Here is a 25072-nt window from a genome sequence, read left to right as displayed (position 1 = left end):
TGCAACAAAACATCCTCAGGACAGCAATTTGAGTAATAACAACTTCCTGATGACTTCGTAATACCAATCAGAATTGTTGAATTGCACAAACCATGACATTCTAGTATTTACTAGGAAGAATATCAGGTGGAAGGGAAATCTAACTATATTTCCTAGCTGTAGTGTGCACAGGTTAATGGAACTGAAGGGGGCAAAGTGAGAGGGGAGAGAGGAGCTCAGGACCCCAACTCGGGCAGCCTCTTCCTTCAGAGTGCAGCTGCATCCAGCCCTAGTACAGGCTTATAACTTCTGGACTTAAGTATTGGTGATCTAATAAAAAAAAAAAAAACAAACAAAATCAAAAAACAGCAACAAAAAAACAAAACAAAACCACCAAAACAAAACCCCCTCATATATATATATGTGGGTAGGGAAAAATGCAGAATACACCAAATTATTGTATAGGAAATAGAAAACCCAAGCCATTATTTTATGAATAATTAATGAACAGATGATATAATGTAAAGCCATTCTATTATTAGGAGCAACAGGACTGTGTTTTGGAATACATCAGCGCTTAAAGTGTTGAACATATTTGGCATCCACAGTGTTGTGGAGCTCTGTTATTTGTAGCGTGCTTCTCTTTCTTCCCTTTGTGAAGCTTTTGTTAAGATCCAAGACTGTGTCCCTTAATAACTACAAACCTGTAAAAACATATATAAAGTAGAATTAAACTCCACATGTTTAACGTATTCTAGGAATCAGAAATATTGATGGAAAATTGTTACCAGATGTGCCAGTATTTCAGTATTTTCTTTAATTTTTGTGTGGTTCCTGAAATGTAGGGTTTCACAGAAGCCAAGTTCATATTGCATAAGACATTGCCCAGAAGGGTGATTTCCCACTGAGCTCTCTTCAATATTGCCTGGTCCATACCCTGGGGGAGGGTCATCTTCCAGTTTTCAAAACCAGAAAAACCCCTTACCTTGTGCAAAAAAAGAGTCCATTGTCATGCCTCCCGTCCCTTTGTCTGTCATTTGGAAAACACAGGTGTTGTGAATGTAAATGCCTGAGTGGCACAATAGCTGGGACAAAATGTTTTAAGTACAGGAAAGGAATAGTCTGTTAGTATAAAGAGCAGCTGAAGTTGAAATAACAATATAATGTAGTTATGCAACTACATTTCTTGCAGCTTGCTTTCTCTCCTGACTCTGAAGTGTATGTAGGCATGCTTTATATTTTTCTCCAAATCATAGGCATTCCAAAATTTTATTCTTGTGATGCCTCCACAGTGCAAAGCTGGAAAGGCCTGGGGAGTCCAGTGAAGATCCAGTGTCTGCTCTCATTAATGGTTAGCTCACTCCCTGTTTGGGTTTTGTTTGTTTATTTCTCTAAGGTCTCTCCAAGCCAATAGCTAGGCTTTTGGTTTGGAAATAGTCTGTTCTGGAGGTAGTACACATAATTTTTTGGTTTTACCGTCCTTCAGCACTCTTCCAACATGGACATTTGGTTTTTGAACATGCACAGCCGACAGGGCTCACTTTCATGCTCTGAAAGTGCCATATTGCTGGGTTACAGTGTAGTCTCCAGATTGTTTCAGATACTTTGAACTTAAACATATTGAATGTTAATGATGTGTTGAGTGTGTGGGGCCAGCTGATGAGGCCCAACACCCCTCCAGCAGATGCTGTGCCATGCTGATGTGACCAGTTTGCAATAATGGGAAGTATTTCTAAGCTGTGTGGATGTGAGCCAGAAAGTACCATTTGTCTTGTATTTAGCAGAGCAGACCTTGAACACTGTGAGTGCTTTTGCCCCTCTGGGTTGTCTCTGCTCTGTCACTGCAGAACAGTTGTCTTTCTACTGTGTAGCCAAACCTTTACTTTTGCTCATTTTTCTTTCTTCTGTTTTCCTGTGGCTTTTCTTAACTGTTTATCCCTTCACACCCCCCTTAATCTTGTTTCCTTTCCCCTTTAACACAGGTGACCAGCAGAAACTTTGTGCTGTGCTGGATCCCCTGGATGGAAATTAAGATGCAGGCACACAAAGTAAAAGCACATTTCATTTGTGCTGCCCGAGTCACCATGTATGTGTGCACGTGTCTGGTGTCTGTATTCTCATTTCTAGCTCTTCTAGGAGCCATTATCACTCAGAGAGAAAGCAGATGACTTCAAGGAGATATCAGCTATTAAATAAAACCAGAAGAAGCATTTTTAAATTTGGGAGTCAGATGAAGTCAATGCCATTTTTCCTATTCCCTTACTACTGCTGTTCTCTCCCAACTGTTACAACGTCTCTTAAAAATAATTGAGAGAAACTTTCTGATTATTCCAAGCCCTTCTTCTTTGTATAAGGACAATCAATCCCCTTTCCAGGGCAGAAACTGTTTGCAGGGAAGCGCTTAGTACTTGTATAAGCCTTGCACTTAAAAACCTCCAGCAGGCTTATCCTCTCCACTTTTGTCTTTTAGTATAAGTGCCCTGAAAATGACAGAATTGCACAATAAAAAATGGCAGTGCTTTTTTTCCGCCAGGTTCAATGGACTCTTGCTTTCATGTTCATTGGTCATAATGTGAGCATGTTACTTGGTACTTTGCTTTTCTGAGCAGCCATGAACATTAAACTCCTGAGGATTTCATGGCCTTGAGGTTAGTAGCTTCTTGGGAGCAGAACAAAGCAGGGTATTAAATGGTATAGCAGACTTTATTTGTCAAGTTTTATTTTTTGCCATGACTGAAAACTATTTTTCCATGGGTGTTTCCTTTGGTCTGGCTAAAACAAATTATTGTGGAGGGAAGTGCAAATTTCCATTCTTCTGCACATCTGCTGAATATTCCTTCCCCACCCAGAGGACCAACAGTTCAGCCACAGACACAGGAATTAACAGGAAGAAGTGTGGTGTGTCTTGAAATGTCTTTAGGTGACAAAAGCTGGCTGTAATTCTCCTTTTTCTTTTCTTTTTCCAATAAGGTCTGTTTTGATTTTTGGTGCTTCATTTTGGAAACTCTGAGGCAAACAAAAAGCTGACTGTGTCTCTTGTTTGTGTCTGTTATGTAGAGATATGTTGGAAAGCTACCTAATCTCTTACATTTATCAGTAAAGAAAATACAAATGTAATATCTATATAGTCTCTTTTTTTCTCTTATTTTCTTTATAAGAAAACAATTTCAAAGAAATGAGACTGATTTTTCCTTTTTTTTTTTTTTTCTTCTAAGAGCAAGCAGTATTTCTGAACAGCCAGTGAATATTTTGGATAGAAAGCCTCATTTTACTGTTTTTCTTTAACTAGCATTTTCTGATTTTATGTGTGACTTTGGCTTGAGGGTGAAGGGAGAAAGAGAATGCCAAAGTAGAAGCAAGGGTAAAACTCCCTTATTTTGACCTTTGCACATTCTTATCCAGGTATGGCTGAATTCATTGAATTTGCTGGTCAGCAAATTGTCCCATATTTCACATAGTCTTTGAATACCAGATGGGGTAAGGAAATGAGCAGTAGCCACAGTGAAACTTTGAGCAGACTCCTGATTACTTGAAACCTCAAAAGTGCTTATGGATACTTTGAATTTTCTTCATTTTCAGAGGATTTCCATAGTTCTCATGTGAATTAAGTAGTAGCTGACTGGTCTGTTGGCATAGGTATTATTGGTAATTTTGGCCTAAACATAAGCAATGCCCATAGAGCATTTTTAGAAAAAATTAAAATCAGTGATGTACACTTCATTGAACTGAAAATTTTACTCCCTTTGGAAATTTAGGCAGTCTGGTCTGACCACTTACTGCTAGGTGATTTTTTGGATATTTGTCAGTGTGTATTTACAGGGAATAGCTGTGTTATAATAATTTTATTAGATGCTAGGTTTGTGATCTGTGATTTAAACTTGAACACACAAAATTACTATGTGAATGCTTTGTTTTGTCCAGAAGGTAATTAAGACATATGCTTTGTATTCAGATAGAAAAAGGAAATGTATGGAAGAGTTCCTAAGCATTTCATATGTAGGTACCTGAGTTTAAGACAAGTGCCCAAGTTGCTTTGATAATTAATGACTTGGAACAGGTACTTCCAGAGTGCAGTCTCCTCCAAAGAGTACTTGGCTCACAGAGGTCCATAAATTAACTATATGTATGGAGAGACAATTAACTGTTGGCTGAAGTTACGTGAAAGGAGACTCTTTGTCATCAGCTCTTCTGCAAGTGAGCAGCTTTGTCAAACTGTGGTCTAGCACATCCCATCTTACTCCCATTTTCTGGACATGATATTTGGACAGTGCTATATATAGAAATATCTGAATCTTTGTGAGTCATATGCATAATCCTAGCTATTTTAAGCCATATATGCACTTTCAAAGTCCAAGAATTTCTGAAATAATTACATATACCACCCCAATGATGGATAACTTCTTCCAGTGTCTACCTGCCAGAGCTCCAAGTACATGGTTTTCAGTGGTATTATCAGTTAGATTGTTCTTCCTAAGATTATTCTGTGTTCTGCAGTCTCAAGGCAGGATAAAACTTGGTACTGTCCTCTGAGGAAAAAGGAGACAAGAGCAATTCAGGGTGGCCTTGGATTTCTGAAGTATTTTGTTTACAAAAGGTATAGATATGTACTTACTGGAATTTATAAAACACATGTGTTTTCAAGTCTGTCCAATAGAGAAATGTTGTTGTGGTAATGAACTGTGCTATTTTAGAGCTCATTTTTACAGCAACATTGCCTTACATGAATTAGCATGGTGCAAATGCAACTGTGTTACTATGACAAAAGCTGTGTATCTCTGCAAGATAATATTCCACCTACAGACACATTCCATGTTCACTATCTATCCTAAATACTAGCAATGAACTGGTGCTCAGACTGTGCATTACTGGTAGTGGAAATAAAGGTGTTAAATCCAAAATACAGTAGAAATGCATAATTTTATAGGGTTGTAAAATTAATAAGAATTTAAAAGTAAAATGTCACTGCAGAGATGTTTGCCATTTCACAAGCCTGAACCTCTGTGTTAATACATAGAGTTGCTAACATGGTAATTGTAAACCAGTCCAGTGCTTTTAAATTAAATAAAACCTGTACAAATCAGAATAAAATAAATTTACACCAGTCCCACTGAGTGCTCTTAGATGCTGAAGGACATATAAAAATAGCCATTGTTCAGTGCTTTGTTTAACATGCTTGCTTCTTCCTCACAGTACAGTGCTGTGGATACAAATCCTTTATCTGTGTATATTATGCAGCCCATCTGGAATAAAATTATTAAGGTAAGAATTTCATTTAATAAAAACAACAAGTTAATGTAAGAATTTGTTTTAAATATAGTGTGTACTTTCATTTAAAAATACATATTAATCAATAAAACTGAAATGAAGACATCTGATAAAAGAAAAATGTTGCAGGATATTTAGCTGTGTTTAAGGTGAGTGTGTTGTTTTGAGATTTTTTTTTAGAAAGAAAGGGCTTGTTTTGTTTTTTTTCTGATTGCTGTAGAAAAGGCATCCATTTCTTTTTTGCATCTTTCATTATTACATCTTTCATTAAACAGCTTTGCAGACATGGATGGTTTTACTTAGTACAGATTATTTCTGTGCAGCATATGCTGCCTAACAACAGCATGGCTCTCTCTCTGTGCTGTGCATACGATTTTATGCAAGCACTGTCTCATTTTCTCCCGAGGGGACTTGCTTGAGACAGCCAGGCGTTCCTCGCAGAAGCTGAAAATGAGAGTGGTTACCATGATCACCATAACGATTGGAAGATGCCATCTCTTGAATGCATTGCAATCTGCAGTTTTTAAAAATAAACCACTCACAGCCAGTTATGCTGTTGTTGGCAAAAAGAAGAAAAAAAAGCAAGCTGTATCTCAAATAAATATGAACTTTATTGATCTCCAAGGAAGCACTGACTTCTGTGTCTGCCTCATTACAGGAAATGTTTAGATTGGAGCAGACTTGAAAATTAACCTTTGTACTAACAAAAAAAGGATATATATGATCAGGGTGTTGATTATTCTTGATATGGCAGGAAAATCATAATTCCTAATTCATATCCTCAAAGTAATTTCATGGAAAGTGTTCATATGACACAGCTGAAGAATTAAAATACAACTTGAACATGGGATGAGAAAAAAGAAATTCAAAGATGTGACACTGACCTCAGTAATTCAATTCATAGGCTTTGTTTTATTCCCATCATAATATTGAGGAAAACAATGAAGCAAAATGTCCCTCCAGCACTCTGGCATGGGAGATGAGTAGAGGCTGTACTGTGCACTTGCCCTTTGGTTTAGGAGATGGGCGAGTATTCATCTGCTGTCAGACTGAAGGGGGAGTGTTGTCAATGCAAAACTTCCTTTGCAGATAATTTATCCTAGTAGTTGCAGCATTTTACCAGAAGAAGAACAGCATTATTGAATGTTCCCATATAGCCTAGCCACACTATAATTGTTTGTAAAATATCAGTAGGAATGCAAGTTGCTATAATGGTTTTGTTCCTGAACAATGCATTGCAGTAAGGAAATTGGGATAATTTTCAAAGAATTTTAAAAGAATGTTTTATATCTACTATGTTCATTCAAAATTGGGCAGTACAAGTGTGCGTCTTGATGACTGGGAGAAGTTCCTTCACACACTTTAGACATCCTGTTACATCCATTGTCAGATATGAATTAATTATTTTTTTAGTTTCTAAACTGGTGACAATAAAAATTCCATGTGGACTATTTTTACTAGATTCTAGAGGAGTTTGAAAAAAGGCAACCTTAAATTCACTGAGCCAAGTAAAAAGAACAACCAACTCATGAGAACAATGGCTTGAGATTCTGGTCTTGTCTTTCATATGCCTGTTTAATCCTAATGGCAACACAAGTTTCTCTGTATTCCACAACCAGAATTCATTGGAAAATGTGTTTCCTATGTTATAAGTCATTAGCATATTCATTGTAAAATGTACTTCCTGTGTTATAAGAAATTAAGAAGAACTTGACATTAAAAATATGTGAATTTGTGAGCTGAAAACATATTGTTATAACCCAGCTCATTTATGTCTGGTGGGGATGCAGGACAATGAGGGGAAAAGGAGGAAATCCCACTGGAACACACAGGTGTATCCCAGTATCACTGAAATCAATTAAACTCCCCTCTGTTCCCTTTATGAACTTTGATTTTATCAGCAGAATTGGGCAAGAGCAGCATTTTAGTGGTCTCAAGTGACCTAGTGAAGTTTGAACAGAGCATTATATAAATGTGTACTTTACCATTTATTATCCAAATAATTGCTGTATTAAAGCATTTGCTGTTTGTATTGAGGCTTTTAGAATGAATGGCTAGACCCAGAGAAACAGAAATCAGTTAATACTTCATGGAACTAAGAGTTTTTTAAAAGGTTCAAGCACGCAAGGGTTTTGCCAGAGAGCAGATGTGATTTGCCCCATGGCACCTCCAGTTGTATTAATGATGTAGCACATTGATGTATTAGACCTCTACTGGCTGTTAATTAGACAATAAAGATTGCAGCTCATCCTTCTATAGCATACTAATAAATTCAGTCTCTATCTTTCCAAGGTGTGTAAGAAGTTAATCTTGAACACCCTGTGATTTTCTAATTATGAAATAGGGTGATGGTGGTGTAATGCCAACTAAAAAGATAAGGAACATTAAATATAACAAAAGGGATTTTGCAACTGGAATAATTTCCAAATACCTAGACAGATTAGGTTCAGTAAGGATCAAAAGAACATGCTTAAGGGTTTAGCTGCAGGAGAGTCTGTTTTCCTGAGGACACAACTCCTGCAACTGTTTTTCATGATGTGCAACTATAACAAGTTGAAAAACCTTTGAAAGTTTCCTTCTTAAATTACACAGTTAGCGAGAAAGTGGGTTAAAATAACTTCTTCATGTTCACACCATGGAAGCAGGAATTATTTCCTGTAATAACTTAAACATGACATTGTGACTATTTGGAATGATGAACCTAATTAGAAAGCAGACATTTGTGGTGCCCCACTTGATTTGATTGTCAACAATCCTTATGAATCATCCAGGAAAAAGCAGTCAGTTTATGCATGTAGATCCATGTAAACATTTCATCCATAGTGTCTTAAAGCACTCTTTTGATCTATGATCTAGATTAAAAGAGACAAATTTAGATTTTTTTTTTCAGTGTCTGTACTTCTTATTTCATGGAAGGTCAGAGGTACCAGATAAATCCCAGAGGAGATGCATCTTCTGCATCCTCAGGCAGCAAAGCTGGGAGATGTGCAGCTGTTGCTGAGCATGCAGTCAGTGTAAGAAAGGGAGACTGTGCAGTGAATAGTTCCTCCTTAGATGCTCTCCAAAAGGAATTTCAGGGGACATTTGCTGTCCCTTCTCTTGGAGGTTTTGATTTGCCCTTTTGAACACTCAGAATGATGGATAAGTTACATTCTTTTTACATCATTGCTGTATGCATTCCATGGTGTATTTTAAATACCATGAGAGCTGACATACAGTGTTTTAAAAATCAGTGATAAAGTCCTGCAAATAAGGGAACAAATATCAGATATAATAGTTTTCCCTATGTTATTACAGAAAATATCTAAGAAACATAATGGAAAAGTGTTCAGGAACTCTGACCTGGTTTTTGGAAGTGTACACTTAGTCTGTACAACATTGGTTTTCACAATTTCTCCTGAATATTACAAATTACTCTATAGTTCAAAAAGATAATCTAGTCAGGATAGTTAATCAGTCAAAGCATTCAGATTTTAAAAGTAAATTTAAGTAAATGTAGTAGTTAGATAGAATAAATTAATATGTATTCATCTGTCTGTTCATCTAGCTAGTCCAGAGATATTAACAAAACATTTGATTTCAAAACTATTGTTAGTATAGTTATGGTATACAATATACTATAGTATAAATATACTATAGTATATTTGAATATACTATTGATGTTAGTATCAGGAATTATTCTATTTGATTTTCTTTAATATTTTCTTATACTATTTTATAGTGTTGAAGTCCTTTATATACATTTTGAATCCTTAGACACTCCAAATAATTTCATTATAAGCCTCCAGTATTTTTGTGTTTTATATATATTGATAATGTGTTTGAGTGATGGTAATGGTTGATACTTAGTATTTCTGCAAATATGTTCTGTCTAAAAATCATGTCGAAGCTGTGTAGGCAATTTAAAAAAAATATTCTGGAGAAACTGTGTTACTTGGGAAGAGGATTTTCAAAAGGGATTCCTTTTGCAGTGTAAGGAGCACCTTAAAGCCACAGGGAATGAATGCCTGAGAATGATTACTGGGACAAAGAGGTCTAGGTGAAGGCAGGGAGTCCTTTTCAGCACCCTCCAAAGTAAAGTGAATTAATGGAGTGTTAATAATTGATGAATAAAGAGGGAGACCCTGTCAAAAAGTTACTATCTAGAGAGTAGGGAGATGCTTGTAATGGGGAGATTGCTGAATCTAAAAGTGTAATGCACTCAGGGTCTGATTTAGTTGTTGTTTGGAGTGAGAAATTATTCACATACTTTGGAAGAAGAGTTTTACTTGTTATAGTGTGGGAATACAATGCTTAAAAAACCTGCCACGTGGATGCTGAATTACCACACCGGGGTGCTGCAGCCTTCTTTCAGTTCTGATACAGCTGATCACAGAAGGCTTTCCTTGGGAGCTGGGTGAATGAGGATAATGTACAACTCCCTTAATTTTAAAGGGAGTAAAATGTTTTGAAAATATCATTCTTACTGCAGTCACAGCGATCAGGCAAAAGGATTGTGTTTGAAAATAAATTTCAGAAATTAAAACTGTGTTTTGATTTGAAAGTGGGGAAATGTACACAAATCTGAATATTGCTGATGTCATATAAAAGCTTCTTTCCTGATAGAAAGTATTTTATTAAAATAAGATGTACAATTTGAAATACAATTTTTCTAATTTTTTTCCTTTCATTTTTTAACAGATAGTGCCTTTGTGGATTGCTCCCAACCTGTTAACATTCTCTGGATTTGTCATGATTTTATTTAATTATTTTCTAATATCTTTTTATGACTGGGACTACACTGCCTCAGGTAAATATGTTCATGTTGTAATTTTTCAGAATTATTAAACTGCTTATAATTCTGACTGTTACAGGGAGGTATCAGACACTTAAATCTTCTACTTATTCCCCTAGTAAGGCTTCTATAGGTGTAGATAGGAGAAACCACCTCACACATAGCATTATAAATTTAGATCATTTTATTGAAAAATCTAATTTAATTTTATCCCTAAAATGGGTGTCAGCATATGCTGCTTGAAGTCTCTGGTAAGATCTCATTTTATTTAAGTTTATTTAAAGTTTTATTTAAAGCCAAAATCCACTTGAATATTCTTCATAACATTTTCATTGATTTCACATTTCCTAATACCTAAACTAATATCTGAAAGAGTTAACTTCCCTTTCATTTCTCCACTATTCACACCCCCTATTCAAGACTGCTTCTAGACAAAAACATAGTTTCTAAATAAATGTCTCTTCAAATTATGACTTTGAAGTCCAAGTCCATGCTTGCTCCTCATTGAAGACCAAGTCAGAATTTTTTTGTATCTAATTGCTCCTGAGTGTGGGGCATGTTTGGTTTGGGCTTCTCAGAGCAGATATTGGGGCCCACAAAAGGTAGTAAGAATCTTCTAGGTGATTAATATGTAAAATAGATAAGTAGATATAGATAAAAGGGTTAGATTTTCTTTAAACTAGACAAGTCAGTGAAGATAGCACTTTTATTTCCTGAAACAACTACATTTAGCTGTCTTTATTTTGTTATACCTGTGGTTAGCTTCAGGAGGTGGACTTTGGTGTGAGTTGTTGTACATTTATCATAGCAATTCTAGAGGCAGAGATACTTGTTAGCAGTTTTGGTTCAAAAGTTACATTTTCAGGACCAGCTTGTTATACAGTTGTCTGACGTCGTTCTTGAGCACCCGGTGCTTTTTTATCAATGTAGGTGATATTTACTCAGCCCTGTAATAAGAGAACATCCAGAACAGATCTTTTTAATGAGATGATGTTATCTTGGCACATTCTCAGTAGATATACATGGAATTTGAAGACATTTGAAATGGTGATTAAGTCTCTTAGAGTTGAGACCTGTATGTGTAGTTTGCAAGCTCTTCCTGAGTCTACATGGGAACAGTCCCCATCATTTCTCAGTTGATGGAAAACTTCCACGCAACCTAAAGGGCCTTTGGAGTATCATATATCAATCCTATACCTAGGATCAGAAATAAAAAATTTAATTTCCTGCACAGTTGGTTTTCATGGTACAGTTTGCAGATTTGCAGCTAAGAGTCAGGAATTGTCATCTTTGCTTTCAGAATGGGAAGATGAGGCACTGAGAGAAACGTGGTCAGGGCACTGCTTTAGGTGCTGGCATCTCCTGGCATCTTTCAGACAAGGACACACCTCTGTATGCAGGAATTCCCTGTGTTTGGTGCCAAATGGCAGAAACCTGAGAGGACTTTGCATTTACAGTTGTTTAGTGTTGATGTAGTATTGGGTGATGTTTAAGTTAAATAGAAGTCTCTTTGGAAAAAGGATTGATTTCTTTAAAGGAGCAATGATAACCTTGGATTAATGCTGTCAGCAGAGCAAGAACAGAACTCTGGGCTCTGTCCAATTTAACTATCTTTTCCTTTTTCTCACTGAAAAAACAAAAGGGATGCTAGTATTTCTGCTAGCCTAAGGACAAAAACTTCCTGTTCAGATCTGTGTGGTAAGAGTGCTACACAAACCCCAGACTGGTACTGATAATAATGCTTGAAAACTTCTTTTTTTCCTATATATTACATGAACATTACTAATTTTTCAATGGATGGTTTTCCCATGACCTGGGACTATTTTGCCTAGTTGCTATCATTGTTTTGTGCAATACTAGAGTCATTTCAGGACCAAAAAACCTCTCTATTACCTTTTGTCCTTTACGGTGGAAACACATTCAAGCCTGCTCAGTGCTTCTTTGATAGAGCTCACCAGTGCCTGAAGGTCAGACTCAAATATTTCCATCTGTTTGATGCAGTGTGTTAATCAGTGGCAGCTAGTTTGTATCTGTGTGCATATCTTGCTGGATTTCTTTGATGTTAACCCCTGTTACCCTGACTCTCTACCCTATTTTTTTTCAGGTACCAGTCCTGGACTTGTTCCCACCTGGGTGTGGCTGTTCAGTGCTTTTACTACCTTTTGTGCTTATGCTTTAGGTAATGTACAGTGAAATCATTTGCATGTCTGACATTTTCATGTAATTTTGTCTTCAAATTCACTAGTGATGATTCTGAGATAAAGAGGCATTGTGGATAAATTACTGACCTCTTTCCAAAACAGTTCTCTTAGATTAAAAAAAAAAACCAAACTAAATAAAAAACCTCAAACCACAACACAAAATAAAAATGTTTATCAGACTTAAACCCAAGCTAGCATCTTAAGAGGTCTAATATATTAGAGGCTCTATTACAGTAACTCTTATCCCTCTTGAATGTTCAAATTATTTTAGAGGAACAATGGAAATCATTATACAGCAGCAATCTGGTTTCAATCCCCCTGCCAAGGGCAGGGACACCTTCCACTAGATCAGGTTGCCCAGAGCCCCATCCAACCTGGCCTTGAACACGCTGGGATGGAACATTCCCAGCTTCTCCAGGCAACCCAATCCAGTGCCTCACCCTCCTCACAGTAAAGATTTGCTTGCTAGTACCTAAAATTTAAACCTACCTTCTTTCAGCAAACTCATTCCTCATTGTCCTATCCCTACATGCCCTTGACAAAAGTCCCTCTCCAGCTCTCCTATAGCCCCTCTAGGTACTGGAAAGCTGCTCGAAGCACTCCCTGGAGCTTTCTCTTCTCCAGGGTGAACAACCCCAACTCTCTCAGCCTTCTTCACAGGAGAGTCTCTTCTATAGGAGAGCTCTTTGGTTTCATAAAAATCTTTGTCCCTTGATGATGACATTCTGAGAAGCTCAGACATCAGAATTAGCAGAGGGTGCTTTCAAAGAAATAGGAAAAATAAAGGACAAAGCAGAAAAAAGGAAATTGTTAGGCACTTCAGTGCTTAAGGAGTGTGTCAGGAGAGGTGGTGATGACAGATGCGACGACAGGCCTGAGCTTCTTATAGAAATAAGTATATATTTTTTTCTTTCCTCTTGCTGTTTTTCTCCCATAACACCTACATCTCAGTTTCAGATTCTATTTTTACTACTTCATTCTGTGCCCTGAGTGTATTTTTAGGTAGACTGCACCTTGCTGTGCAGTGGTGTGAAGACAGATCTGAAATTTTGCTGACCTGGAAGTGAGATCCACATTTGTGTGGCTTTTTTCTTTTCTCTTCCAAAGGTGTCTTGTTCCAAACTAGACTTTCCACACCATGGTGCAATGGAGTTATTTTTTGGGGAGACTAAAGGTAATATATTTAAAGGACTGCACAGTTCTGTGTAATAAGGGCCCAGGAAGGCTGGACACATTTAAAGAAGGAAATCTTATAGGCACAGGAGCAGGCTATCCCTAGGTGCCCAAGGATGAGCCATCTGGGAAGACTGGCCTGGCTGAACAGGGAGTTTTCACTGGACTTGGAGAGAAAAAAAAGAGTTTATAAACTTGGGAAATAGGGGCAGACAACTCAAGAAGAGTACAAGGATGTCATCAGGTCTTGTAGAGGGAAAACTGGATTGGTGAAAGCTCATCTAGAGCTCCATGCTGTCAATATTGTCAAAGATAATACAAAGTGTTTTTATAAATACATTAACAACAAAAAGAGGGCCAAGGAAAATCTCCATACTTTATTGGGTGCAAAGGGGAACATTGTAACCAAAGATGAGGAAAAGGCTGAGGTACTCAATGCCTTCTTTGCCTCAGTCTTCAACAGAGAGACCCAAGACCCTCAAGGCACGCGGCCTGAGCTGGTAGGGAGGGACAGGGAGCAGAACAGTGCCCTGCTGTGATCCAGGAGGGTCAGACAGAGCCCTGCTGTGATCCAGGAGGGAGCAGCAGTGCCCTGCTGTGATCCAGGAGGGACAGACAGTGCCCTGCTGTGATCCAGGAGGGACAGACAGTGCCCTGCTATGCCAGCTGACACTCACCAGTCCATGGGGCCAGATGGGATCCACACCAGCTACTGAGGGAGCTGGTGGAAGAGCCAGGTCACTCTCCAGCATTTGTCACCAGTCCTGGTCAACCAGAGAACTGGAGACTGGCCAGTGTGATGCCCACCTGCAAGAAGGGTTGGAAGGAGGATCTGCGGAACTACAGGCCTGTCAGCCTGACCTCAGTGTCTGGGAAGGTTATGGAGCAGATCATCTTTAGTGTCCTTATGCAGCACATGCGGGACAGCCAGGGGATCAAACCTGTTTAATATATTTTTAAATTATTTGGATGAGGGAATTGAGTGCTCCCTCAGTGAGTTTGCAGATGACAGCAAGTTGGGGGGGAGTGTTGATCTGCTGGAGAGCAGTGAGGCTCAGCATGGGGATCTGGACAGGCTGGATCAATGGGCTGAGGCCAATGGTGTGAGGTTCAACAAGGCCAAATGCCAGGTCCTGCACCTGGGTCACAACAACCCCAGGCAGTGCCACAGGCTGGGGGAAGAGTGGCTGGAAAGTGACTCAGTGGAAGAGGACCTGGGGGTGGTGGTTGTCAGTGGCTAACATTGAGCCAGTGTTCCCAGGTGGCCAAAAACACCAATGGCATCCTGGCCTCCACCAGAAATCATGTGGCCAGCAGGATCAGGGCCGTTGATCATCCCTCTGTGCTCAGCATTGGCGAGGTCTCACTTTGAATCCTGTGTTCAGTTCTGGGCCCCTCACTACAAGAAGGACATTGAGGTGCTGGAATGTATCCAGAGAAGGGCAACAGAGCTGGGGAAGAGTCTGGAGCACAAATCTTAGGAGGAGCAGCTGAAGGAGCTGGGGATGTTAAGTCTGGAGGAAAGGAGGCTCAGGGATGACCTTATTGCTCTCTGCAACCACCTGAAAGGAGCCTGTAGTGAGGTGGGGATTGGTCTCTTCTCCCAGACAACAATCAACAGGACAAAAGAAATAACCTCAAGCTGTGCCAGGGGAGGTTCCTGTGTGACATCAGGAAGAAGTTTTTCTCTGAAGGGATGGTTAAGCCTTGGAATGGGCTGCCTAGGAAGGCGGTGGAATTGCCATCCCTGGAAAATGTTCAAGAAAATACTGGACATGGCACTTAGCATTATGATTTAGTTGACATGGCAGTATTCAGTCAGAGATTGAACTCAATGATCTTGGAGATCCTTTTCAACCTTAATTGATTCTAAATGTCCCCTCCCCTTGGAGCTGTTTCTGGTAAGGCCATTGCAGTGCAGCCATATATTTGTGTGCCATATTTGGGATGCTCAGGCAATATACAGGTGTGTTATACATGCAGTGCTGTGCAGAGGGGCTGACCACTTTTGGAATCAGACCAATGCATGCAGAGCCATCTTGATTGACCTGGGGTGTCCCCTTGAGCAGATGTCTCCCCCTGCATTGTACATACCTTGGCATTTCTATTCAGTTGGCGAGATGGTGCCAAAATCTTTTTGTCCAGAATTTCTTTGTATTTGTACCATAAAAAGCAATGGGATAACAATCCCTTGAAGGTGACTACTACTCAGATTTCTCTAGCAGCTCTCTGTAGTCAGAAGCAGTGGTTTCTTTTGTGAAAACCATTTTTTATGTCATAGTATGGAATTTAAAGAAGTGACTATTGCTTCATAAATTGGAATTACATATTGGAACTGTTACTGTATGGCACCCCAGAAGGCTCACGGGAAGTTCAGCTTCTGAGATTTTTAATGTAGTTGGTTTTTTCCAGTGAAGCTTGTAGTTCCTAATACTTGGACGGCAAGGAATATGATGTTGACAGTCAAAGCTATAATGAACTAATATATATGTAGATTTTTATGTTTGCTCTCCAAGCCACTTCATGAAATATTTAGTCGGAGATTTAATTTTGCATGGCCAAAGTTTTCCCTCTGGAAGACTGCAAAGAACCATAATAACTAACTAAATATGCAACTGTAATCTTTCTCAGCTTATATTAATGACACAATTACTCTCTCCAAATTCCCTAACATGCTGCTCTCCATCCCTCCTGCTTTTTTAAGGAGGTTTGGGATCATTTCCTTCCCATGAAATGGAGTGCTTTTTGCTGGTACTTTGACTTCCACTCTTTAAAAGTTATATAAACTTTATAAAATGGAGTATTTATGAATCTTTGTGAGACAAAGTCATAATATAAGAATTCGAAAGCAATGGAAGTGTGAGACAGTGTATGTTAACCAATGAACACACACCATTGTTGGCATGGATGATTTCAAACCGAAACCTAAGCCAGAAAATATTTTCAGTCTTTTAAAAAGCTAATGAAACTACATGGAAAATGTGGTTAAGGATTTCTGAAAATCCGGTTTGATGTATGTGTCGTATACTTGCTGTATTTTTTTCCATGACCATTATAATTAGAAGTACTGTATTTTAGGACAATACTATAAGCTTCTTTTTAGAAAAACCAAGTTCTTGCAAAATGAAAACCACTTTTCACTGTGAGGTACATATTTTAGTATCTATATACTTGTGTGATAATGTAAAATTTATAATCAGAAAAATGTTCTCACATTCTTATTTTTAAATAAGTAACACTTGTGTACCTGAATCCCGTCTGATTTGGGATAGGTGTTCTTGGAATATAAAACACCACAAACTCTTTAGGATTGCTTATATCTTTATTTGCTGCTAAGGTTTCAGAGATATTGTTCAGTGGATGGAAGAGTTTCTAATTCTATTGCAACACCTTTCAAGTAACCTCAAGCTTATATAGTTTTCTTTCTGCACATTTCAGTAAGATGCTGAAAATTCAATGGAAATGTTAATAGAGAGAGAATGAGTCTCTAGGAGGCAAGCTATATTTGAAATCCTCTATGAGATATTTAAGTTTTTGAGTTCTGAGAACTGTCTCAAGAGATTTGTGTTTGAGCAGAGGATATATCACAGCTGTTTGGATATTACAATAGAGATATAGTCTAAAATCTGTACAAAACGAAATCCCATCTTTTCCTGGTTTAGGTCCCTGAAGTATATTTACATTAAACAAAACTCACAGTACTGCCAAATAATCCAGAGAAGTAAGTAGCGTATGATCTACAGCAGCTGTGGTGTCTTTGGTCTCACTCTGCTGAGATGTGCTCCTCATCAGTTTTGGGTTATTAATGCTATCAATAGCTAATAATTGTTAGCTATAGCATCTTCCAAGTAATATCAAATAGAAAAGCATCTCCATTTTATTTTGAGATTCAAGACAAAACCAAGTAATCTGTAGGGTTTGTTCTGTGTACTTTTTCCTAAGAGGTTCATCCTGCAAGTTTACATGTAACTTCAAGAGGAAAATAGTTCTATTTTTCACCTGCACAGTCTCAGAGAAGAGACTAAGGATATGGTTTGACATTACAACTAAGAAATGTTACAGCTGCTAGACTACCTTTCTCCTCCTTGTGTTCACCATCCCTCCCTTGCGCCATCTCCCTTGCATTTTGTACCATTCACAGTACCAATTCAGTGACCCAGGAGAAAACATAATGTTTGCTGTCTTTCCACCAGCTGAACAGGCTGCAGGTCACCCTGTTCAACAGCAGAGAACTATCAGATCAACTCAAACCATATTGTCCAACTACATCCCCAGAGTAAGGTCCTGTACAGTGATGGATCATTTTCTATGCACCCAAGTACAAAACGTGATGAACACATAATGCACCTGAACTGTAATGCATTCTTAGAATCATATAATCATGCATGTTGGAAAAGACCTTTAAGGTCATCAAATCCAACTATTAATCCAATGCCAAGTCCACCACTAAACCATGTCCTCAGGTGCCTCACTTTCACACCTTTTAAATACCTCCAGTGATGATGACTCCACAGCTTACCTGAGCAGCCTGTTCCAATGCCTGATAACCATCTTTGTGCAGAAATTTTTCCTAATGTCCAATGTAACCTCCCCTGGTGTGACCTGGGACCGTGTCTTCTTGTACCTGGGAGAAGAGACTGACCCCCATCTCACTAAAACCTCCTTTCAGGTGGTTGTAGAGTGTGATAAAGTCACTCCTGAGCCTCCTTTTCTCCAGGCTAAACCACCCCAGCTCTCTCAGATACTCCTCATCACACTTGTGCTCCAGACCCTTCCCCAGCTCTGTTGCCATTCTCTGGACACACCCCAGCACCTCAATGTCCTCCTTGTAGTGAAGGGACCAGAACTGAACACAGGATTAAAGGTGTGACCCCACCAGTGCCAAGTACAGGGGGACAATCACTGCCCTGGTCCTGCTGGCCACACTATTTCTGGTGGAGGCCAGGATGCCATTGGCCTTTTTGGCCATTTGAACACTCTTGTATGAAAACTGAAAAACACTTTAAAATATATGTAAGCACAAATACAAATAAATTTTGTGAAATTTGCTCCTTTAAGCTGCCGTGTAACTGTTAGTCATTAAGGTATTGAGCATCAAGGAACTTAAAATGCCTTAGGCATCCACCCCACAAGAGGTCTGAAGGCTCAGAGGGTCCACAACACCAATGGATGGGCAAAAAGCTCTACGGACACTTTTTAGCACTTGAAACTAATTGAAACTGATGTAAAAATGTTCCAAGAGCACTGGGGGCAGTTAATTATGAGTGTCTTTCTAAAACTCATGAAGGAAGTGGCATTTAGTTTAAGAGTTGAGGTAAGGACAGAAAAATTACTTGATATCTGGAGAAATTATTTTATGAGCAGTTGTAACCTGTTGGTGTTGAGGGGGCTGTTGTGCTTCACTTTGCTGTCATCAGTGTAATTTTCCTGTACATTATATATGGCAGTGGTGAATTGTTTTGGAGAAAGATACTGCTTTTGTTGTGCTCTAATTCTTTGTTTCTCTTCCTTTCTCAATCCTTCTAGACTCCATAGATGGGAAACATGCTCGAAGGACTCAGTCCAGTACTCCCCTGGGAGAACTATTTGACCATGGGCTGGATAGCTGGGCTACCTCCATTTTTGTGCTTTCCTTTTTTTCTGTCTGTTCCCGTGACAATGGGAAGAGTGGAGTTTCTGTATATACAATGTATATATATTTAAGCATTGTCCTGTTTAACTTCATGTGCTCACACTGGGAGAAATATAACACAGGAGTTCTTTTTCTTCCTTGGGGATATGATATAAGCCAAGTGGTAAGTATTTATCATCCCTGTTTTGGTTTTGGTTTTTTAACTATGTAATTGTTTTTATAATATTAAAGCAATAGAAAAATAGAGTTCAAGGCGAATATATTTGGCTGAGATATTGAAATATGTGAAACTGCAAAACCCTAGAAGTAATTCAGAAATATTTTCTGCACTTGCAATAAAGGGCTGCTCTTGAGCAAATTGTCAGCATCAGTGATTCATTGCTGTGCAGGAGAAAAAGGCTTGCAGCAAGCCTAGCAGCTAGACAGTGCCCATGAGAATGTCATTTAACTGCATTTGATTTGTGGTATTAACAAATATTACTATGCTATCTGAAGCCACAAGCTATTTTCCCCCCAATACCAGATTGTGAGGCATGATGTGAATTAGTCCAAGTAGTATCTATTAACAGTAATTACACAGTTATACACTACCAGACCTTCTCAATTCTACTGCATTTTATAACAAATGTGGTAATGGAAACAGCACTGTACCTATGCAGAGAGCAGTAACTGTTGCCAAGTGAGTTCTATCTTTGAAAAACAAGTCAGTCATCATGGATGTCAAAAAGTCATAGACATTCAGCAAGGTCAATTACTTATCAGCCCACAGCCATCATCAGCTGAGTTCTTGTCTGGTTTTCAGCCTGGTGAACGTCTTCAGAAATCATGCCCAGGGCACCAGAGTGAATGGTGTCCTCAGTGCACAGATGAGTAGCAGTATTAACAAGCTTAGTGCATTTCCAAAGGCCCAGCACCCCTGTGGGCTGGCTTATCTGTGTCTCAGATAGCCAAGGTTTGCAGCCTGAAGAGCACAGTCAGTCTTCTGAGCTTCCTGTTACAGGAACGAGATGAAAGGTACAGCCAAATAATTGAAAATAAGTTTGACAAATACTCAAATATGTGTTTTAATGGAAATACAGTATTCAAATTAATGGCTGCAGATGTAATGCTGTAAACATAATCAGAATCCAGTGGTTTGAGAACATCTCAGAGATGGTGGTCCAGCTGTGGTGCATCTGTGTTGTCCTCTAGAAAATAGGTTTTGGGAGAAGGAGTTGGCTCAGGACTAAGACATTAGGCAGCCAGCTGGTCTGCAAGTTTCAGCCATGTCTGTAAGGCTTCTCCCTGAAGTTCTTCCAGCAGGAGAGGAGTAGCTGTGTTCAAGCCTGTATCACTGGTTGCTCAGATGATCACTGTATGTGTGAATGTTCAGAAAGCTCTGCTGGATCACTGCAGCATCCAAACTGTTTTAGTGGTAAAATCTGGGAGTGGGTATCAACTAGCAGAGCAGTACTGATAACTCTGTTAGTGACCTGTGCCTGTGGCCCTGTTTTTAATATTTCCCTGCCTGACAGATTTGTGGTGAGGATGAATATCAGTAAAGTTTGTAAACTGCTTTGATTAACTGGGATGCAAGGTGCTAACAAGTGCTGTTTCCTGTTCCCCTCTGATGCTGAACTGCTGTCCTGCTCACTTGCTTTTCAGTGCCTTCTGTGATGACTTGGTTACAGTCAAAGTGATAAGCTTGTAAATGTGAGGATTTTTGATGCTCTTTAGCACAGTCATCAGCTGGTAGAAGACTGTACTATTGAAATCTCTGTATGTCAGTTTTCTCATCTGTAAAAAAATAGCTGTTGTGATTGCCTATGAACTAAGAGAAGGCAAGCTTTGTAGCTTTGTAGCTCTAGGTGGTATTTTTACATTAGTCCAAAAGACATTACATATACACCAGAAAGTACAAAATATTTTTTTCCCAGTTCTACTGAATAGTCTCTTAAAAGATCTTAATTCCCCTAAATATTTGTTCTTGTTTTGTAAACTCATTAATCAAATTTATATAATATGTGTTCTATTAAAGATAGCTCTTCATCTCCAGTAACTTAGAGGATACTGGGGACAATAGCAAATGGCTGAGGATGAGTAAGAAAAGTTATGTTTCCCTTGCTGGTTTTTTTCCCCATTGCTTCTCTGCCAGGTATTCCCACAGTCACATTTAGAAGCAGAGAGTGTGAAAGCACTCACTAGCTGCTTCCAGACTGATTCACAATGTTTAGCTAAGTATTTCCTCCACGGCATTCCTGCAGGAATTGGATTGCTGCAGGAATGTGCCTCTCTGTCGTGTCTTCAGTAATTTCTCCTACAACTTAATGCTGTTGCACTGGCATGTCAGACACTCAGGTGGTCTGGTCCCCTGCTTTTGCTTTTAATCTCGTTGGCAGCCAGGAACTCAAGAAAACCAGTAGTTACTGTAGTTAGTGTAGTTACTGTCAGCATGCAGACAGGACTGATGACCTCAATGAGCTGTTTGTTATCTGGCATGAGGCTCCCAGGATGCTGCTGCTGTCAGCTCTGCTGCACGCAAACTCAGCCCTCTCCCGGGCTCTGCCTCAGCTGTGCGGGAGAAAGAGCTGCTGTTCCTCGTGAAAAATACCTTCTTATAGACAGGGAAATCTGTGGGAATTATGCACATCACGTTTTCCTGGGACTTGATGACTCATCAGAACTGGTAACCCAATTAAGCTAGCTGGGCTGTAATTGGCACTCCAATTAGCTTTGATTACAGCAGACAATCATTTGCAGGAAGCTGTGGTTTGTAAACTTGAAAAATGGCTGTAATATGTCTGAGAGATGCTTGGTCAGAGGACCATTATGTTTGAGGATCCAGAATCAAGGTGGCAGCAAATGCAGCGGGGAAAGCTATTCCTGTCTCTCCTCCCTCCTGCACAAGGATCTGTCCTGTGCTGATTCCTGAGTAGCAGAAAAAGGTGCAGGGAGAGCAGCCTCAGTATCATAGCATCTAGACAATTTTTATACACTTTTGAGTAAGCACACCTATTGGAAACCCCAAAAGTCTGAGGAAAAAGCAAAAAAATTAATCTCTGCTATGATCTGTGAGAAATTCCCCCTCAGATACATCTTGTGGAAATGAAGACTTTTAGTTTTGTCACAAAACAAACCAAAGAAAGCTAATATCTGCAAGTTAAGTTTCTTGGAGAGAAAAAAAAAAAAAAAGACAAAGCTTTCCTGAGAAATTAACATTTCTGGCTTCTTGCCATATGTTAATTTTCACAGACATCGTCTTGTTTTGTTTTAAAAAAAGATCTGTTTTCTTTCTGGAGAATTTAATATTACCCTAATGAAATAGTTGCCTAATCCTGCTGTTGCTTTTCATAAGCCACTGCAGTTGAGTTCATAGCAGGGGAACAAATTTTTCTTTAATATGATGTAATGATACCTCTGCTCCATTGGTGCTGCCTTAAGCGTAACAGGAGATACCCTTTATATTCTTAATTAAGACTTTTAAAGTGAAGAGCTGTGTGAGAGCTGCAGTGACCCACACAGTTCCACTCTCCTTTCTCTCCCTCTCCCCAGCCAAGAGGAGCAGGCTCGGAAGAAGCACAAGCAGCAAAATCCCAAAGGCAGCAGGCAGCTGTCTGTGGCCCAGCCCCAGCCCTGCAAGGAGAGAATGACCAGAAATCCCGCAGATAGAGAGAGTTGTGCCTGAAGGGATGGGTGCTTGGTCCTTGAGCCCCAGGGGTTCAGTCTAAGATGCTTTCCCAGCTGCTTCTGCCTGATGGCTTTGGGCAGTACCACTGAGAGCCTCTGGGAGAACTCTCTGCCTGCCTTGGAACTCTGAAGAAATGGAAGTACACGATGCCCCTAGCAACTGAAACTTTGTAGGACTTCCTTTTCTCCTTCCTTTCAGTCAAACTGGGGAAGGTTTCTTTCATGGGTGCCATAGACCAGGTTTTCTTTTTTACAAAAGCTTAAAATACAAGCTTATTTACAAAATCCATGCTGAAATATATTGCATGTGACCTTTTCCAGAGATGTATTGTGGCAGCAAGTGTTTCAGGGTCTGGCAGAGAAATCCCAAACAATGCAAGTGCACATCACATCTTGAAAAAATTTCTACCTCCTCCTTTTAATAGAAAAGACAAAACCCTGCGTCTGTGGAAAGCAGAGCCTTTCTTGTGAAGAAAAAGTATTATTACTTAATTCCAAAGTTGGAGCACAGTGGAATTGTTGAATTAAGAGAAGTGACAGCAGTGAGGAAGCAGTGCTGGCCAGACCATGGTGTTTGCTTCAAGCTGCCTCCAGACAGGGCTGGAAACTGATCTCAATACTCAGTTATCTGAGGCAAGCCCCATGGTGTATCCATGGGAAATCTGAACAGAAGAACCTGCTGTGCACAGGCTTTTTCTGCAGCAGGCTGCTTCATTCTTAACCACTTGGTTATGGTTCCCCACAAACCTTTCTTAATTAATTAATCTTCCATGTGCCTTTAGTTATTTATCTGTAACATCTAAATGCAAAGTCATCTTTTTAGGTAAAATTTTTCAAAGTCTAAGATTTGCAACCTTCAATTATTTATTGAGAGAAAAAAAACTAATACTAAATGTGCCTGTGTGTAAAACAGAAATGGTAAATCAATGGTAAGAAAATAAATGGATGTACAAACACAATCTAAAATATTGTGGTCACAAAACTTATACCTGAAATAGTGAAAAGACATGGAAGTGATGTTGATCTAAAAATATCAAGAATTTTAGAGAACAAGTAAGAGGCTAGAAGGTAGAAGACTTTGAGGGGTTATACTGCCTTATGTTTATGTAGAATTTTCCCAATGTCATATCAAAGGATTATTCTGATTTTACACAGGAACAAATGTGGCTGTGTTGCTGTTATTTACAAAATTGTGTCAAGATAGGGAGGCCCTGCTCAGAATGCAGCTGTCCTGCTGTCAGCTATATCAGAGAAACTACAAATTAACACCTTGTATTTTCACATCTTTCTCATCATAAGTATTCCCCATCCTCATAGAGAAGGTCTTGGAAAGCAAAAAATATTCCTGGTCAGATGCTCTGAGAGCTGGAATCCAAGACTGCACCCATCTACATTACCTTGCTATTTAGTTCTCACTTGTGTTATTGTGGTGGGAGGATGCCAGGCACCACCAAAGCTGCTCTGTCACTCCTCTCTGCAACTGGACAGGGAGAGAAAATATAGTGAAAGGCTCATGAGTTGATACAAGGACAGGGAGAGATCACTCACAAATTACTAGCATGGGCAAAACAGACTCAGCTCAGGGATATTAATTTAATTTCTTATGAATCAAAATCAAAGCAGGATAATGAGAAGTAAGACGAATCTTAAAAACACCTTTCCCCTACCTCTCCCTTCTTCCTGGATTCTATCTCCTCTCCCCACTGGCACAGGGAGACAGGGAATGGGGGTTATAGTCAGTTCATTACAGTTTGTTTCTGCTGCTCCTCCGGGAGAGGAGTCCTCCCCCTGCTCCAGAGTGGGTTCCTCCCATGGGGAATAGTTCTCTGTGAACTTCTCCGATGTGAATCCATCCCATAGGCCACAGTTCTTCATGAGCTGCTGCACCATGGGTACCTTTCCATGGGGTGCAGTCATTTAGGCAGAACCTTCTTCAGTCCTGTGGGTCCCCCACAGGATCACAAGTCCTGCCAGGAAACCTGCTCCAGCATGGGCTCCTCTCTCCATGGGTCTGCAGATCCCTGCCAGGAGCCTGCTCCAGCAAGGGCCTCCTGCAGGTTCACAGCTTCCTCTCAGGCTGCTCTGGTGTGGGGGCTTACAGGAACTGCAGGTGGATTTGTGCACCCCCCTGGATGTCCATGGGCTGCCGGGGCACAGCTGCTTCACCATGGGCTGCACCTCAGGCTGCAGGGGAATCTCAGTTCTGGTACCTGAAGCACCTTCTGTTCCTTCTTCTCCACTGACCTTGTGTGTAGGGCTGTACCTCTCACATATTCTCACTCCTTTCTTCTCTGGCAGTAATTACAACTGCACAATATGGATTTTTTTTTCCCCTTTTAAAATATGTTATCCCAGAGGCATTGTCACCATTTCTGGTTGCTG

General features: G+C 39.5%; 1 protein-coding gene across 1 annotated transcript in view; it reads left to right on the top strand.

Moving 5' to 3' along the window:
• LOC131562416 (ethanolaminephosphotransferase 1-like) overlaps positions 1-25072 on the top strand; it is a 53641-nt gene that overhangs the window by 7462 nt on the left and 21107 nt on the right. The window contains exons 2-5 of the mRNA XM_058812124.1: positions 5170-5238; positions 9925-10033; positions 12123-12197; positions 18919-19187. Of these exons, the coding sequence (XP_058668107.1) occupies positions 5170-5238; positions 9925-10033; positions 12123-12197; positions 18919-19187 (522 nt within the window). The remainder of the gene's footprint in view (positions 1-5169; positions 5239-9924; positions 10034-12122; positions 12198-18918; positions 19188-25072) is intronic.

This window comes from Ammospiza caudacuta, chromosome 1, assembly GCF_027887145.1.
Source record: "Ammospiza caudacuta isolate bAmmCau1 chromosome 1, bAmmCau1.pri, whole genome shotgun sequence".
Lineage (NCBI taxonomy): Eukaryota > Metazoa > Chordata > Aves > Passeriformes > Passerellidae > Ammospiza > Ammospiza caudacuta.
Note: the sequence above shows the minus strand (reverse complement) of the source record. Positions and strands in the feature narration are given on the sequence as shown.